At 32.0% G+C, this 16,631-nt stretch overlaps 3 protein-coding genes across 3 annotated transcripts; all 3 read right to left on the bottom strand.

The window, feature by feature from the left end:
- Positions 1-398: 398 nt before the first annotated feature.
- LOC123892388 lies at positions 399-2,255 on the bottom strand. The gene is made up of 3 exons (XM_045942173.1): positions 1,395-2,255; positions 840-989; positions 399-620 (listed from the first exon to the last, which is right to left on the bottom strand). Exons 1-3 carry the CDS (start codon positions 2,253-2,255, stop codon positions 399-401), a joined length of 1,233 nt encoding a protein of 410 aa, XP_045798129.1.
- Positions 2,256-9,417: 7,162 nt separating this feature from the next.
- LOC123892387 lies at positions 9,418-11,274 on the bottom strand. Its single transcript, XM_045942172.1, has 3 exons — positions 10,414-11,274; positions 9,859-9,972; positions 9,418-9,639 (listed from the first exon to the last, which is right to left on the bottom strand). The coding sequence occupies exons 1-3, from the start codon at positions 11,272-11,274 to the stop codon at positions 9,418-9,420; spliced, it is 1,197 nt and encodes a 398-aa protein (XP_045798128.1).
- Positions 11,275-13,274: 2,000 nt separating this feature from the next.
- On the bottom strand, positions 13,275-15,131 carry LOC123892386. Its single transcript, XM_045942171.1, has 3 exons — positions 14,271-15,131; positions 13,716-13,865; positions 13,275-13,496 (listed from the first exon to the last, which is right to left on the bottom strand). The coding sequence occupies exons 1-3, from the start codon at positions 15,129-15,131 to the stop codon at positions 13,275-13,277; spliced, it is 1,233 nt and encodes a 410-aa protein (XP_045798127.1).
- Positions 15,132-16,631: the final 1,500 nt, after the last annotated feature.

Below are 16,631 nucleotides of genomic sequence, written 5' to 3'. Positions count from 1 at the left end.
CATGAATGATCTATATAATATAAGCTCTCAATTCAAAGGTGGATTTTATAAAATTTCTATTTGTTAACATAACTCAAATGTTACACCGATATAATTTGATCTCACTCTTATATCTCTATCTCTATTATTAATGCTTTTGAAGTCAAAAAATGAAAAAAAAAAAAATAGTCTTAGTGTATGTTTTAAGTTTAATGAATGCCAAAGTGTCTTAAGTTGCATCCTAATTGAACTAGTGTGTTACACAACCATGTTATTAGAAAGTAAAAGCCGTACTCATGGAGTAAACTTGCAATTATTGACATTTTCTTTTTATAAATAACTTGTTTATTTCAATATTATAATCATTTGATGACATATAAAATATAGAATTTCTACACCAGATTAGATCTATATGTATTTTATGGTAATCGGTCCGCCAAATAGATATACATATGTCCCATAGCTCCAGTGCGAAAGCCACTTTTATATCTTGTTTCTACAGTCACAATTTCACCATCTTTAATCTTGATTGAACCTAACTCTGGATAACTTCCCGACATCTCGACAACATAGCCTTTCTCATTTCCCGGTTCCTTTCCTTTTCCATATGTTGGTTTTGAGGTATACAAAGTCCTTCCATCCTTAAATAATCAAAATATTATCACAATTTAGAAGTGATCAAGAATGATATAAAGTAAATGAATTCTTACCATAATATAGAGAGAATAAAAAAGATTATTGGTTAAGGAACATGACAAGCACACATAGTTTAATGAAACATACATATCATCGAAATCATAAATATTATATTTTGAGATAAAAATATGATAGAATTATTTATATATAATTAATGAACTTACTTGTCCATATAAAGTTGTGTTAATTGCACCAACATGCATATGAGCTGTGCCGTATATGAGATAACCACCTTTTTCCATTGGGATGTTTGCTTTCTCAATATGAGGAGGGTAGTTCTTTCTTCCATTATTTGGAGGAACCGTAAACTCTACCTGTAACCATCGAGTTCAACAAAAATGTACTTGTAAATTATGTTTTAGAATTAATTATAGAAAGTTTTAAAATTTAAAAAAAAATTGAAAAAGAAATCAATTTTAATTTAATTGACGTTAGTGATCATTTTAAAACTCTGATTCCGAAGGAATTTAAACTTCATCCCATGAGATCACTGGGTAAAACTATTACCACTGCTCTGACAATTCACGGATAGTGTTTTGAGCACTTCTTTATGAGATGTTTGATGTATGAATGCATTTTTGCTTTTCATTTTTATCTTTAAAATTACATTGGACATTACATTATAAAAGTTATCTATAATTAAAAGTAAGAAATAAATTAAACAAAATTTGTGAAGAAAAAATCTCACAAACAAAATAATTAAATAATCTCTTGCTTACCTGACAATCATGAATAAATTGGGAACCATTTCTTCTAACTCGATCAGTTGAATCAAGTACATAAAATCTTACAGGAATTTGTTGTTGGTTCCAATCAACCCATGTTATTTTGTATCTCAATGCAAGCTTTCTGGTAGGTGCTTCGAAACCCTTTTTCAATTTGCACTGTAAATTATCTTGGCAACAAAAGAGTCCTCCTTTATAATTGGAACCCAATGGTTTGCCATCGATGCCAGATGTGACGTTATAAAAATTCTTTGGCAAATTAAAATGGTTACACCTACATTCAGTACAACGTTTTCTATCTTTTGTTCCACGTGTATCAATAACCATGATATTTAGGAGCCACTTTTCTTGGTATCCCGATGGAATAGTTGAAGGGTTGCCATGCTCTACAGCATAAGGCTCTGGAATCTTTGATTTTGTTCCTCGTGCTTCACCTCCCAAACCCCAATAATGTGGCAGAATATAAGTATTACATGTTCCATCATTTCTAATATAAATGTTACCTTCCAAAGGATCCTTAGGGGTTATTTTTGACATATTCCAATCTATTGCATGGTATTTTATAGCAAAAAAATGATGTAGATATGCTTCATATAATGGTACAGAATTTCCTTTTTCATCAACTAGTTCAGCATCAAAACTCTTTATTCCAACATGACCCTTTGGAAATTCAATATCATAGAAACTTTTATATGCGACTTTTCCGGGACCCACTTCAAACATTTCAGAAATAAAAGTAGCCGATTTTATATTTTTATTTTCAAATTTATCCCCTGAATCAATTGCACATGTTGTGGCTGATAAAAGCACTAGTATTGATGAAAAAACTATTGCCCCTTTACTTATAAACCCCATGGCGGAGATCTTTTTCTTTGTTCTGGTGATGAAGTTTTGTTTTTGTGCAAATCAAGGTTGATTTTGCTTCTTTTTATAATATAAAAGGCTCAACAATATGTGAATCTGACATGACTTGCTGCCAATGAATCAAAATTGGTTATTGAATGCCTATATTTCTATTGGGTGGTTAAGGGTGTATTCGGTTTATAATACGTGGCTTGAACAACTATTTAACTATTTATAGATATTAATTAATATTGTAATATCGATGTTGTTGTTCAATAAAAATTATATACAAAATATAAATATTTAATACTATCATTCCTTTCAATAATTTGTGTGTGTATATTTAAATAAGTGATATTTTATTTAAAATTTTGTAAGTATTTTATATTCACAAAATGTATATCATAATTTAAATTTCTGAAAAAGACAACTCTAGAGATTTTGTCTAATGGTAAATAGGTATGTTTTGAAACTACAGTTTTTTTGCTCGAGCCCCATTAGTTCTTTTAAAGCCCTATGATCTACCCTATAATGTATCGGAGCACCAGTTCCTCACCCTAAATTTTTTATACAAATTATTTTATCAAAAAAGAATATGTAAAAACAACATTAATTAATATATTATATTATTTTATTTATATAGCTATTAATTCATTTTAAGAAAAGAAAACGAAAACGCCAGGCGAACTTAAACTAACGTAATAAAAATGGCAAAAAAGAAAGGAAAACACAAATTTCATTACACAGAGTTATTGGGAGACTCTTGGTTCTAAAATGATTGTTTTATTAGTTACAGAAGATTCTAAAACGTTTAGAATAAGATTTTACAACCTATGGTGGAGTCTTTTGTAACACCCCGAACTAACTACCCTTAAAAACGTGATCTTAAAAACTTTTTAAAGATAAGTAGCCGGAGCGCTACGGAAAAACATTTTCAAAACGATCGTGCACATGACACGAAACGTCGCAGCGGAAAACATAACATAAAGGATTTTCAAAGCAATGAACAAAATAGTTCAAAAGATAATTCATTAACATAAAACATAAGTTAAGATGTTCACATCGATATACGACGGAATACAAACGATCCCCGACTCGATGTTACAACATACCAGAGCACTAATATACATCTCAACCAAACTAACTTAACAAAACTATACAAAGGTAGCCTACACTAGCTCCTCACCAAAAGTGCTCCACACCAAAACGATCTACAGCTAAAGCTCGATCGAAACCACGACCTGAATACCTGAACCCCCAAAGGTCCAGCACATAACAAATAGGTAGAGAGTTAGTAAACATAATCACATACATACGAATATAGAAACGCACCTATATTCAACCTATCACGTATTACTAACTCACACACATGCTTCCATAAGCAATACACCAAATAACACATACTCACAAATACACAACCAGATAACACATACTCACAAATACACAACCAGATAGTTTCACGTCATCTCGGACAACACAAAGAACTCACATAACACATAACACATAATTGCACATTTACTCAAATGCGACTAATGCCAAACATTCAATGTCATGCCAACCTAGACACGACTAATGCATGTGGTACCATCTTCTTTATCAAGGAACTTACCATTGATATTCTTCTTTATTGGACAAGTCCAATATCCTTCTTTATCAGACGAATCTGATATCCCTAAATAATGCATGAGTTTATGAATGCCATGCATTTACCAAACATATGATAATCACTTAGCACGAAGCTACTGCTCACAACATGGATAACATAATCCATTAAACTTCTTTATCAGACAAACTGATATTCTTCTTTATCGGACAACCCGATATACAAAAATACATATACTTCTTTGACATTTTATATAAATGCCATTACACAACACAATTATTAAACATATAATAATTCCAAACCAAAACGCAACCAAATACATGGATACACACACTTAACAAACATCAGCAAAAATTGCTGTCACTGAGGCCTTCGCTAAGCGAAGCCTTAGCGAGACTTGGCGAACCTCACCAGGAAGTCACCTGCTCATGGCGAGCTTTGGCGAGCTTCAGCGAACATGTTCGCTGCAGCGAACTCTTGGTCGCTTAGCGAACTACACCAGAACAGAATATCTGTTCTTGAGTTATCTAAGGCGGTTTAACCTCAAATCAACTCAAAAATACATCTAGACATGTTATAAATGCATAACAAGTGATCAATCATGTATATACCATACATATATACATGAATCAACAATCAAAAACACCAAAACACATCACACATGCAAAATCATGTCAATTTCTTGCAAAATAAGCAAAGTTGCATAAACATGCAAAACCATCATCAAACATATACATATTCCCTCCTAGATGTTCATTAAGCATACTAAGATGAAAAGACATGTTTATGATAAAGAAACTTCACCCAAACCCCAAAGAAATTGGATGAGAGAGTTCAGGAATGGAGGCTAGACACCTCCCCTCTCTTGGATCACCCAAGCTTATGCTTAACCACTCTCACCTTAGATTGAAGGATGATTCTTGGTCTCTAACTCTTCTCCTTGCTCGAGTTCTTCTCCTTGCTCTCCTAGGGTTCTTGCTTTGCTTCTAAGCTCACAAACTTTAACTTCTCATGAAAAATGAATTGTGATACTATTCATGGTTTTGACTTGCTACTTATACTACTCTCCATGGTTCATGAACCAAGCCCAATAGCCTAAGCCCATTAAGCTCTCACACACCCAAGCCCACTAACATGGCAAAGGTTTCGCTCACAAACTTATGTTCGCGATAAATAATAATAGGTCGCGTAAATAAATATTTAACACTAACCCAAAATATATGCAAATATATAAAATATCGATTTACTAAAAATCGGGTCGTTACAACTCTACCCCCCTTAAAAGAATTTCGACCTCGAAATTACCTAAGAGATAAAATAGAGAACGAACCCTCAACGCGGCATCTTCGGTTTCTTGCATACCGGACTCTTGTGACCTTCCTCGCCACAATTGAAACAAAACACTTTCACCCGACAAGCATCGGCCTTGTGCCCAAACTGTCCACAATTGAAACACTTGTCGCTTTTCCTCGGGCAATCATATGACATATGACCCCGCTCTCCACATTTATAACAACTTCCACTTCCTTGCTTCTTCTTTCCATTTCCATTGCCCTTGTTCTCATACGGCTTACCACGATCCAAACCTTTTCCTTTCCTATCATTCAGAACCTTATAGTAGTTGGTCTTGGCTTTGCTATCTTCATCACAAATCCTTGCCTTGGTCATAAGGGTCGGAAAATCCCTGATTTCAGAAAATCCAATCAAAAGCTTGATATCCGGACGAAGTCCACTCTCGAACTTGACACACTTATCCTCTTCGGCTTCCACCGTGTTGTAGTGCGGACTAAACACACACAAAGCTTCAAACTTAGCCGTATACTCGGCGACCGATAAATTTCCTTGCTTGAGCTCCATGAACTCGATCACTTTCTTATTCTTCACATCTGCCGGAAAGTACTTCCTTAAAAATTCCCTTTTGAAAGTTTCCCAAACGATAGCAACACCGTCCACTCCTATCCTGAGTCTCACGTTCCTCCACCAAACGATTGCCTCCTCTCTAAGGGCATAAGTTCCCAAAGTAGTCTTGTTCTCCTCAGAACAACTCATTGCTTCAAAGATGATCTCAACCTCATCTAACCACTTGATAGCTTCCTCCGGGTTATAGCCCCCGGTAAACAGAGTTGGTTTATGCGACATAAACCTTTCCAATCTTTTCTCACTATCCCTTCCCGGGTCATTATCCCTTACCACCAATGTAGTCAAAGCAGTCAAAGCTTGTGCAATCTGAGCGTTGGTCCTAGCAGCAGCCATGATTCCTGAACGAATCACAACTCGACGTTAGAATGTATTAACAGTGTACCCAACACATGCTTCATACAAGAGAAAGAAAATCCTTATGGCTCACATGAACCGACCTGCTCTGATACCAACTATTGTAACACCCCGAACTAACTACCCTTAAAAACGTGATCTTAAAAACTTTTTAAAGATAAGTAGCCGGAGCGCTACGGAAAAACATTTTCAAAACGATCGTGCACATGACACGAAACGTCGCAGCGGAAAACATAACATAAAGGATTTTCAAAGCAATGAACAAAATAGTTCAAAAGATAATTCATTAACATAAAACATAAGTTAAGATGTTCACATCGATATACGACGGAATACAAACGATCCCCGACTCGATGTTACAACATACCAGAGCACTAATATACATCTCAACCAAACTAACTTAACAAAACTATACAAAGGTAGCCTACACTAGCTCCTCACCAAAAGTGCTCCACACCAAAACGATCTACAGCTAAAGCTCGATCGAAACCACGACCTGAATACCTGAACCCCAAAAGGTCCAGCACATAACAAATAGGTAGAGAGTTAGTAAACATAATCACATACATACGAATATAGAAACGCACCTATATTCAACCTATCACGTATTACTAACTCACACACATGCTTCCATAAGCAATACACCAAATAACACATACTCACAAATACACAACCAGATAACACATACTCACAAATACACAACCAGATAGTTTCACGTCATCTCGGACAACACAAAGAACTCACATAACACATAACACATAATTGCACATTTACTCAAATGCGACTAATGCCAAACATTCAATGTCATGCCAACCTAGACACGACTAATGCATGTGGTACCATCTTCTTTATCAAGGAACTTACCATTGATATTCTTCTTTATTGGACAAGTCCAATATCCTTCTTTATCAGACGAATCTGATATCCCTAAATAATGCATGAGTTTATGAATGCCATGCATTTACCAAACATATGATAATCACTTAGCACGAAGCTACTGCTCACAACATGGATAACATAATCCATTAAACTTCTTTATCAGACAAACTGATATTCTTCTTTATCGGACAACCCGATATACAAAAATACATATACTTCTTTGACATTTTATATAAATGCCATTACACAACACAATTATTAAACATATAATAATTCCAAACCAAAACGCAACCAAATACATGGATACACACACTTAACAAACATCAGCAAAAATTGCTGTCACTGAGGCCTTCGCTAAGCGAAGCCTTAGCGAGACTTGGCGAACCTCACCAGGAAGTCACCTGCTCATGGCGAGCTTTGGCGAGCTTCAGCGAACATGTTCGCTGCAGCGAACTCTTGGTCGCTTAGCGAACTACACCAGAACAGAATATCTGTTCTTGAGTTATCTAAGGCGGTTTAACCTCAAATCAACTCAAAAATACATCTAGACATGTTATAAATGCATAACAAGTGATCAATCATGTATATACCATACATATATACATGAATCAACAATCAAAAACACCAAAACACATCACACATGCAAAATCATGTCAATTTCTTGCAAAATAAGCAAAGTTGCATAAACATGCAAAACCATCATCAAACATATACATATTCCCTCCTAGATGTTCATTAAGCATACTAAGATGAAAAGACATGTTTATGATAAAGAAACTTCACCCAAACCCCAAAGAAATTGGATGAGAGAGTTCAGGAATGGAGGCTAGACACCTCCCCTCTCTTGGATCACCCAAGCTTATGCTTAACCACTCTCACCTTAGATTGAAGGATGATTCTTGGTCTCTAACTCTTCTCCTTGCTCGAGTTCTTCTCCTTGCTCTCCTAGGGTTCTTGCTTTGCTTCTAAGCTCACAAACTTTAACTTCTCATGAAAAATGAATTGTGATACTATTCATGGTTTTGACTTGCTACTTATACTACTCTCCATGGTTCATGAACCAAGCCCAATAGCCTAAGCCCATTAAGCTCTCACACACCCAAGCCCACTAACATGGCAAAGGTTTCGCTCACAAACTTATGTTCGCGATAAATAATAATAGGTCGCGTAAATAAATATTTAACACTAACCCAAAATATATGCAAATATATAAAATATCGATTTACTAAAAATCGGGTCGTTACATCTTTTATCCAATATATATGTCATCATATAAATCTAATAAAAAAGATACTATGGAAAAGTATACATTATCCCATGCTTTATTTTTTTTACACCTACAAAACATAAGAGAAATTTATGTGTTTCCCATAAAATTCATTTTAAATATTAGTTTTATATTGCATAAAAATCTTTTCCATGATGGAGAATAAGATTCTAGAACCTATGTTGTAGTCTATTACCCAACGTATATCTCGGTGGAAGTTGAAAAATATGATCTCATTATCACTTCTTATGTGTGAAAACCAAACTCACGCAAGTGTATATTTATTTCGTAATTTCTAAACTATATTTATACTCATACATTAATCAATTGTGAAGAGTGCACCATTGGAGGTGCTCTAGTTGAGATTAATTTGATTTCATGTCACTACTATAATTAGAATTATAGGTTTTTAAGGTAAGTCACTAGCTTTGATCTAGTAGATGATAGAGGACGTAGGTTCTTTTGTTCCATTGTTTGACGAAATATAAAACTATTATTATATGATCAATGATTTGGTTGATTTTAGATATGAGATAGGGATGCTTTCACTTGGTCCAACAATACACACATTCCAAAACAACTGAATAAGATACAGGGAGTTTCCTCATGAGAGTGATGATTAATTTGAAGATATATCCTCAAAAGAATCCACCGTGTTAATATGTTTTTGAGATTCTTTAAAAATAACGATGTTGAATAAAAATGCATAAACAATTAATGTTTTTTTAGACTTATTTAAATTGAACATGAATGATCTATATAATATAAGCTCTCAATTCAAAGGTGGATTTTATAAAATTTCTATTTGTTAACATAACTCAAATGTTACACCGATATAATTTGATCTCACTCTTATATCTCTATCTCTATTATTAATGCTTTTGAAGTCAAAAAATGAAAAAAAAAAAAAAAAAAAAATAGTCTTAGTGTATGTTTTAAGTTTAATGAATGCCAAAGTGTCTTAAGTTGCATCCTAATTGAACTAGTGTGTTACACAACCATGTTATTAGAAAGTAAAAGCCGTACTCATGGAGTAAACTTGCAATTATTGACATTTTCTTTTTATAAATAACTTGTTTATTTCAATATTATAATCATTTGATGACATATAAAATATAGAATTTCTACACCAGATTAGATCTATATGTATTTTATGGTAATCGGTCCGCCAAATAGATATACATATGTCCCATAGCTCCAGTGCGAAAGCCACTTTTATATCTTGTTTCTACAGTCACAATTTCACCATCTTTAATCTTGATTGAACCTAACTCTGGATAACTTCCCGACATCTCGACAACATAGCCTTTCTCATTTCCCGGTTCCTTTCCTTTTCCATATGTTGGTTTTGAGGTATACAAAGTCCTTCCATCCTTAAATAATCAAAATATTATCACAATTTAGAAGTGATCAAGAATGATATAAAGTAAATGAATTCTTACCATAATATAGAGAGAATAAAAAAGATTATTGGTTAAGGAACATGACAAGCACACATAGTTTAATGAAACATACATATCATCGAAATCATAAATATTATATTTTGAGATAAAAATATGATAGAATTATTTATATATAATTAATGAACTTACTTGTCCATATAAAGTTGCGTTAATTGCACCAACATGCATATGAGTTGTGCCGTATATGAGATAACCACCTTTTTCCATTGGGATGTTTGCTTTCTCAATATGAGGAGGGTAGTTCTTTCTTCCATTATTTGGAGGAACCGTAAACTCTACCTGTAACCATCGAGTTCAACAAAAATGTACTTGTAAATTATGTTTTAGAATTAATTATAGAAAGTTTTAAAATTTAAAAAAAAATTGAAAAAGAAATCAATTTTAATTTAATTGACGTTAGTGATCATTTTAAAACTCTGATTCCGAAGGAATTTAAACTTCATCCCATGAGATCACTGGGTAAAACTATTACCACTGCTCTGACAATTCACGGATAGTGTTTTGAGCACTTCTTTATGAGATGTTTGATGTATGAATGCATTTTTGCTTTTCATTTTTATCTTTAAAATTACATTGGACATTACATTATAAAAGTTATCTATAATTAAAAGTAAGAAATAAATTAAACAAAATTTGTGAAGAAAAAATCTCACAAACAAAATAATTAAATAATCTCTTGCTTACCTGACAATCATGAATAAATTGGGAACCATTTCTTCTAACTCGATCAGTTGAATCAAGTACATAAAATCTTACAGGAATTTGTTGTTGGTTCCAATCAACCCATGTTATTTTGTATCTCAATGCAAGCTTTCTGGTAGGTGCTTCGAAACCCTTTTTCAATTTGCACTGTAAATTATCTTGGCAACAAAAGAGTCCTCCTTTATAATTGGAACCCAATGGTTTGCCATCGATGCCAGATGTGACGTTATAAAAATTCTTTGGCAAATTAAAATGGTTACACCTACATTCAGTACAACGTTTTCTATCTTTTGTTCCACGTGTATCAATAACCATGATATTTAGGAGCCACTTTTCTTGGTATCCCGATGGAATAGTTGAAGGGTTGCCATGCTCTACAGCATAAGGATCTGGAATCTTTGATTTTGTTCCTCGTGCTTCACCTCCCAAACCCCAATAATGTGGCAGAATATAAGTATTACATGTTCCATCATTTCTAATATAAATGTTACCTTCCAAAGGATCCTTAGGGGTTATTTTTGACATATTCCAATCTATTGCATGGTATTTTATAGCAAAAAAATGATGTAGATATGCTTCATATAATGGTACAGAATTTCCTTTTTCATCAACTAGTTCAGCATCAAAACTCTTTATTCCAACATGACCCTTTGGAAATTCAATATCATAGAAACTTTTATATGCGACTTTTCCGGGACCCACTTCAAACATTTCAGAAATAAAAGTAGCCGATTTTATATTTTTATTTTCAAATTTATCCCCTGAATCAATTGCACATGTTGTGGCTGATAAAAGCACTAGTATTGATGAAAAAACTATTGCCCCTTTACTTATAAACCCCATGGCGGAGATCTTTTTCTTTGTTCTGGTGATGAAGTTTTGTTTTTGTGCAAATCAAGGTTGATTTTGCTTCTTTTTATAATATAAAAGGCTCAACAATATGTGAATCTGACATGACTTGGTGCCAATAAATCAAAATTGGTTATTGAATGCCTATATTTCTATTGGGTGGTTAAGGGTGTATTCGGTTTATAATACGTGGCTTGAACAACTATTTAACTATTTATAGATATTAATTAATATTGTAATATCGATGTTGTTGTTCAATAAAAATTATATACAAAATATAAATATTTAATACTATCATTCCTTTCAATAATTTGTGTGTGTATATTTAAATAAGTGATATTTTATTTAAAATTTTGTAAGTATTTTATATTCACAAAATGTATATCATAATTTAAATTTCTGAAAAAGACAACTCTAGAGATTTTGTCTAATGGTAAATAGGTATGTTTTGAAACTACAGTTTTTTTGCTCGAGCCCCATTAGTTCTTTTAAAGCCCTATGATCTACCCTATAATGTATCGGAGCACCAGTTCCTCACCCTAAATTTTTTATACAAATTATTTTATCAAAAAAGAATATGTAAAAACAACATTAATTAATATATTATATTATTTTATTTATATAGCTATTAATTCATTTTAAGAAAAGAAAACGAAAACGCCAGGCGAACTTAAACTAACGTAATAAAAATGGCAAAAAAGAAAGGAAAACACAAATTTCATTACACAGAGTTATTGGGAGACTCTAGGTTCTAAAATGATTGTTTTATTAGTTACAGAAGATTCTAAAACGTTTAGAATAAGATTTTACAACCTATGGTGCAGTCTTTTATCCAATATATATATCATCATATAAATCTAATAAAAAAGATACTATGGAAAAGTATACATTATCCCATGCTTTATTTTTTTTACACCTACAAAACATAAGAGAAATTTATGTGTTTCCCATAAAATTCATTTTAAATATTAGTTTTATATTGCATAAAAATCTTTTCCATGATGGAGAATAAGATTCTACAACCTATGTTGTAGTCTATTACCCAACGTATATCTCGGTGGAAGTTGAAAAATATGATCTCATTATCACTTCTTATGTGTGAAAACCAAACTCACGCAAGTGTATATTTATTTCGTAATTTCTAAACTATATTTATACTCATACATTAATCAATTGTGAAGAGTGCACCATTGGAGGTGCTCTAGTTGAGATTAATTTGATTTCATGTCACTACTATAATTAGAATTATAGGTTTTTAAGGTAAGTCACTAGCTTTGATCTAGTAGATGATAGAGGACGTAGGTTCTTTTGTTCCATTGTTTGACGAAATATAAAACTATTATTATATGATCAATGATTTGGTTGATTTTAGATATGAGATAGGGATGCTTTCACTTGGTCCAACAATACACACATTCCAAAACAACTGAATAAGATACAGGGAGTTTCCTCATGAGAGTGATGATTAATTTGAAGATATATCCTCAAAAGAATCCACCGTGTTAATATGTTTTTGAGATTCTTTAAAAATAACGATGTTGAATAAAAATGCATAAACAATTAATGTTTTTTTAGACTTATTTAAATTGAACATGAATGATCTATATAATATAAGCTCTCAATTCAAAGGTGGATTTTATAAAATTTCTATTTGTTAACATAACTCAAATGTTACACCGATATAATTTGATCTCACTCTTATATCTCTATCTCTATTATTAATGCTTTTGAAGTCAAAAAATGAAAAAAAAAAAAAAAAAATAGTCTTAGTGTATGTTTTAAGTTTAATGAATGCCAAAGTGTCTTAAGTTGCATCCTAATTGAACTAGTGTGTTACACAACCATGTTATTAGAAAGTAAAAGCCGTACTCATGGAGTAAACTTGCAATTATTGACATTTTCTTTTTATAAATAACTTGTTTATTTCAATATTATAATCATTTGATGACATATAAAATATAGAATTTCTACACCAGATTAGATCTATATGTATTTTATGGTAATCGGTCCGCCAAATAGATATACATATGTCCCATAGCTCCAGTGCGAAAGCCACTTTTATATCTTGTTTCTACAGTCACAATTTCACCATCTTTAATCTTGATTGAACCTAACTCTGGATAACTTCCCGACATCTCGACAACATAGCCTTTCTCATTTCCCGGTTCCTTTCCTTTTCCATATGTTGGTTTTGAGGTATACAAAGTCCTTCCATCCTTAAATAATCAAAATATTATCACAATTTAGAAGTGATCAAGAATGATATAAAGTAAATGAATTCTTACCATAATATAGAGAGAATAAAAAAGATTATTGGTTAAGGAACATGACAAGCACACATAGTTTAATGAAACATACATATCATCGAAATCATAAATATTATATTTTGAGATAAAAATATGATAGAATTATTTATATATAATTAATGAACTTACTTGTCCATATAAAGTTGCGTTAATTGCACCAACATGCATATGAGTTGTGCCGTATATGAGATAACCACCTTTTTCCATTGGGATGTTTGCTTTCTCAATATGAGGAGGGTAGTTCTTTCTTCCATTATTTGGAGGAACCGTAAACTCTACCTGTAACCATCGAGTTCAACAAAACTGTACTTGTAAATTATGTTTTAGAATTAATTATAGAAAGTTTTAAAATTTAAAAAAAAATTGAAAAAGAAATCAATTTTAATTTAATTGACGTTAGTGATCATTTTAAAACTCTGATTCCGAAGGAATTTAAACTTCATCCCATGAGATCACCGGGTAAAACTATTACCACTGCTCTGACAATTCACGGATAGTGTTTTGAGCACTTCTTTATGAGATGTTTGATGTATGAATGCATTTTTGCTTTTCATTTTTATCTTTAAAATTACATTGGACATTACATTATAAAAGTTATCTATAATTAAAAGTAAGAAATAAATTAAACAAAATTTGTGAAGAAAAAATCTCACAAACAAAATAATTAAATAATCTCTTGCTTACCTGACAATCATGAATAAATTGGGAACCATTTCTTCTAACTCGATCAGTTGAATCAAGTACATAAAATCTTACAGGAATTTGTTGTTGGTTCCAATCAACCCATGTTATTTTGTATCTCAATGCAAGCTTTCTGGTAGGTGCTTCGAAACCCTTTTTCAATTTGCACTGTAAATTATCTTGGCAACAAAAGAGTCCTCCTTTATAATTGGAACCCAATGGTTTGCCATCGATGCCAGATGTGACGTTATAAAAATTCTTTGGCAAATTAAAATGGTTACACCTACATTCAGTACAACGTTTTCTATCTTTTGTTCCACGTGTATCAATAACCATGATATTTAGGAGCCACTTTTCTTGGTATCCCGATGGAATAGTTGAAGGGTTGTCATGCTCTACAGCATAAGGATCTGGAATCTTTGATTTTGTTCCTCGTGCTTCACCTCCCAAACCCCAATAATGTGGCAGAATATAAGTATTACATGTTCCATCATTTCTAATATAAATGTTACCTTCCAAAGGATCCTTAGGGGTTATTTTTGACATATTCCAATCTATTGCATGGTATTTTATAGCAAAAAAATGATGTAGATATGCTTCATATAATGGTACAGAATTTCCTTTTTCATCAACTAGTTCAGCATCAAAACTCTTTATTCCAACATGACCCTTTGGAAATTCAATATCATAGAAACTTTTATATGCGACTTTTCCGGGACCCACTTCAAACATTTCAGAAATAAAAGTAGCCGATTTTATATTTTTATTTTCAAATTTATCCCCTGAATCAATTGCACATGTTGTGGCTGATAAAAGCACTAGTATTGATGAAAAAACTATTGCCCCTTTACTTATAAACCCCATGGCGGAGATCTTTTTCTTTGTTCTGGTGATGAAGTTTTGTTTTTGTGCAAATCAAGGTTGATTTTGCTTCTTTTTATAATATAAAAGGCTCAACAATATGTGAATCTGACATGACTTGGTGCCAATGAATCAAAATTGGTTATTGAATGCCTATATTTCTATTGGGTGGTTAAGGGTGTATTCGGTTTATAATACGTGGCTTGAACAACTATTTAACTATTTATAGATATTAATTAATATTGTAATATCGATGTTGTTGTTCAATAAAAATTATATACAAAATATAAATATTTAATACTATCATTCCTTTCAATAATTTGTGTGTGTATATTTAAATAAGTGATATTTTATTTAAAATTTTGTAAGTATTTTATATTCACAAAATGTATATCATAATTTAAATTTCTGAAAAAGACAACTCTAGAGATTTTGTCTAATGGTAAATAGGTATGTTTTGAAACTACAGTTTTTTTGCTCGAGCCCCATTAGTTCTTTTAAAGCCCTATGATCTACCCTATAATGTATCGGAGCACCAGTTCCTCACCCTAAATTTTTTATACAAATTATTTTATCAAAAAAGAATATGTAAAAACAACATTAATTAATATATTATATTATTTTATTTATATAGCTATTAATTCATTTTAAGAAAAGAAAACGAAAACGCCAGGCGAACTTAAACTAACGTAATAAAAATGGCAAAAAAGAAAGGAAAACACAAATTTCATTACACAGAGTTATTGGGAGACTCTTGGTTCTAAAATGATTGTTTTATTAGTTACAGAAGATTCTAAAACGTTTAGAATAAGATTTTACAACCTATGGTGGAGTCTTTTATCCAATATATATGTCATCATATAAATCTAATAAAAAAGATACTATGGAAAAGTATACATTATCCCATGCTTTATTTTTTTTACACCTACAAAACATAATAGAAATTTATGTGTTTCCCATAAAATTCATTTTAAATATTAGTTTTATATTGCATAAAAATCTTTTCCATGATGGAGAATAAGATTCTACAACCTATGTTGTAGTCTATTACCCAACGTATATCTCGGTGGAAGTTGAAAAATATGATCTCATTATCACTTCTTATGTGTGAAAACCAAACTCACGCAAGTGTATATTTATATCGTAATTTCTAAACTATATTTCTACTCATACATTAATCAATTGTGAAGAGTGCACCATTGGAGGTGCTCTAGTTGAGATTAATTTGATTTCATGTCACTACTATAATTAGAATTTTTGGTTTTTAAGGTAAGTCACTAGCTTTGATCTAGTAGATGATAGAGGACGTAGGTTCTTTTGTTCCATTGTTTGACAAAATATAAAACTATTATTATATGATCAATGATTTGGTTGATTTTAGATATGAGATAGGGATGCTTTCACTTGGTCCAACAATACACACATTCCAAAACAACTGAATAAGATACAGGGAGTTTCCTCATGAGAGTGATGATTAATTTGAAGATATATCCTCAAAAGAAT

Source organism: Trifolium pratense, linkage group LG6, assembly GCF_020283565.1.
Source record: "Trifolium pratense cultivar HEN17-A07 linkage group LG6, ARS_RC_1.1, whole genome shotgun sequence".
In the NCBI taxonomy this organism is placed as follows: Eukaryota; Viridiplantae; Streptophyta; class Magnoliopsida; order Fabales; family Fabaceae; genus Trifolium; species Trifolium pratense.
The sequence above is the reverse complement of the archived record's forward strand: the minus strand, read 5'-3'. Positions and strand labels throughout refer to the sequence as shown.

Excerpts from the sequence above, each read along its gene's own strand:
- LOC123892386 (XM_045942171.1), bottom strand. The coding sequence starts at position 15,131 with ATGGGGTTTATAAGTAAAGGGGCAATAGTTTTTTCATCAATACTAGTG. Across the intron at positions 13,866-14,270 it reads AATTTATTCATGATTGTCAG|GTAGAGTTTACGGTTCCTCC; the intron begins GTAAGCAAGAGA and ends CGATGGTTACAG. Across the intron at positions 13,497-13,715 it reads ACGCAACTTTATATGGACAA|GATGGAAGGACTTTGTATAC; the intron begins GTAAGTTCATTA and ends TGATTATTTAAG.
- LOC123892388 (XM_045942173.1), bottom strand. The coding sequence starts at position 2,255 with ATGGGGTTTATAAGTAAAGGGGCAATAGTTTTTTCATCAATACTAGTG. Across the intron at positions 990-1,394 it reads AATTTATTCATGATTGTCAG|GTAGAGTTTACGGTTCCTCC; the intron begins GTAAGCAAGAGA and ends CGATGGTTACAG. Across the intron at positions 621-839 it reads ACACAACTTTATATGGACAA|GATGGAAGGACTTTGTATAC; the intron begins GTAAGTTCATTA and ends TGATTATTTAAG.
- LOC123892387 (XM_045942172.1), bottom strand. The coding sequence starts at position 11,274 with ATGGGGTTTATAAGTAAAGGGGCAATAGTTTTTTCATCAATACTAGTG. Across the intron at positions 9,973-10,413 it reads AATTTATTCATGATTGTCAG|AACTACCCTCCTCATATTGA; the intron begins GTAAGCAAGAGA and ends AATGGAAGAAAG. Across the intron at positions 9,640-9,858 it reads ACGCAACTTTATATGGACAA|GATGGAAGGACTTTGTATAC; the intron begins GTAAGTTCATTA and ends TGATTATTTAAG.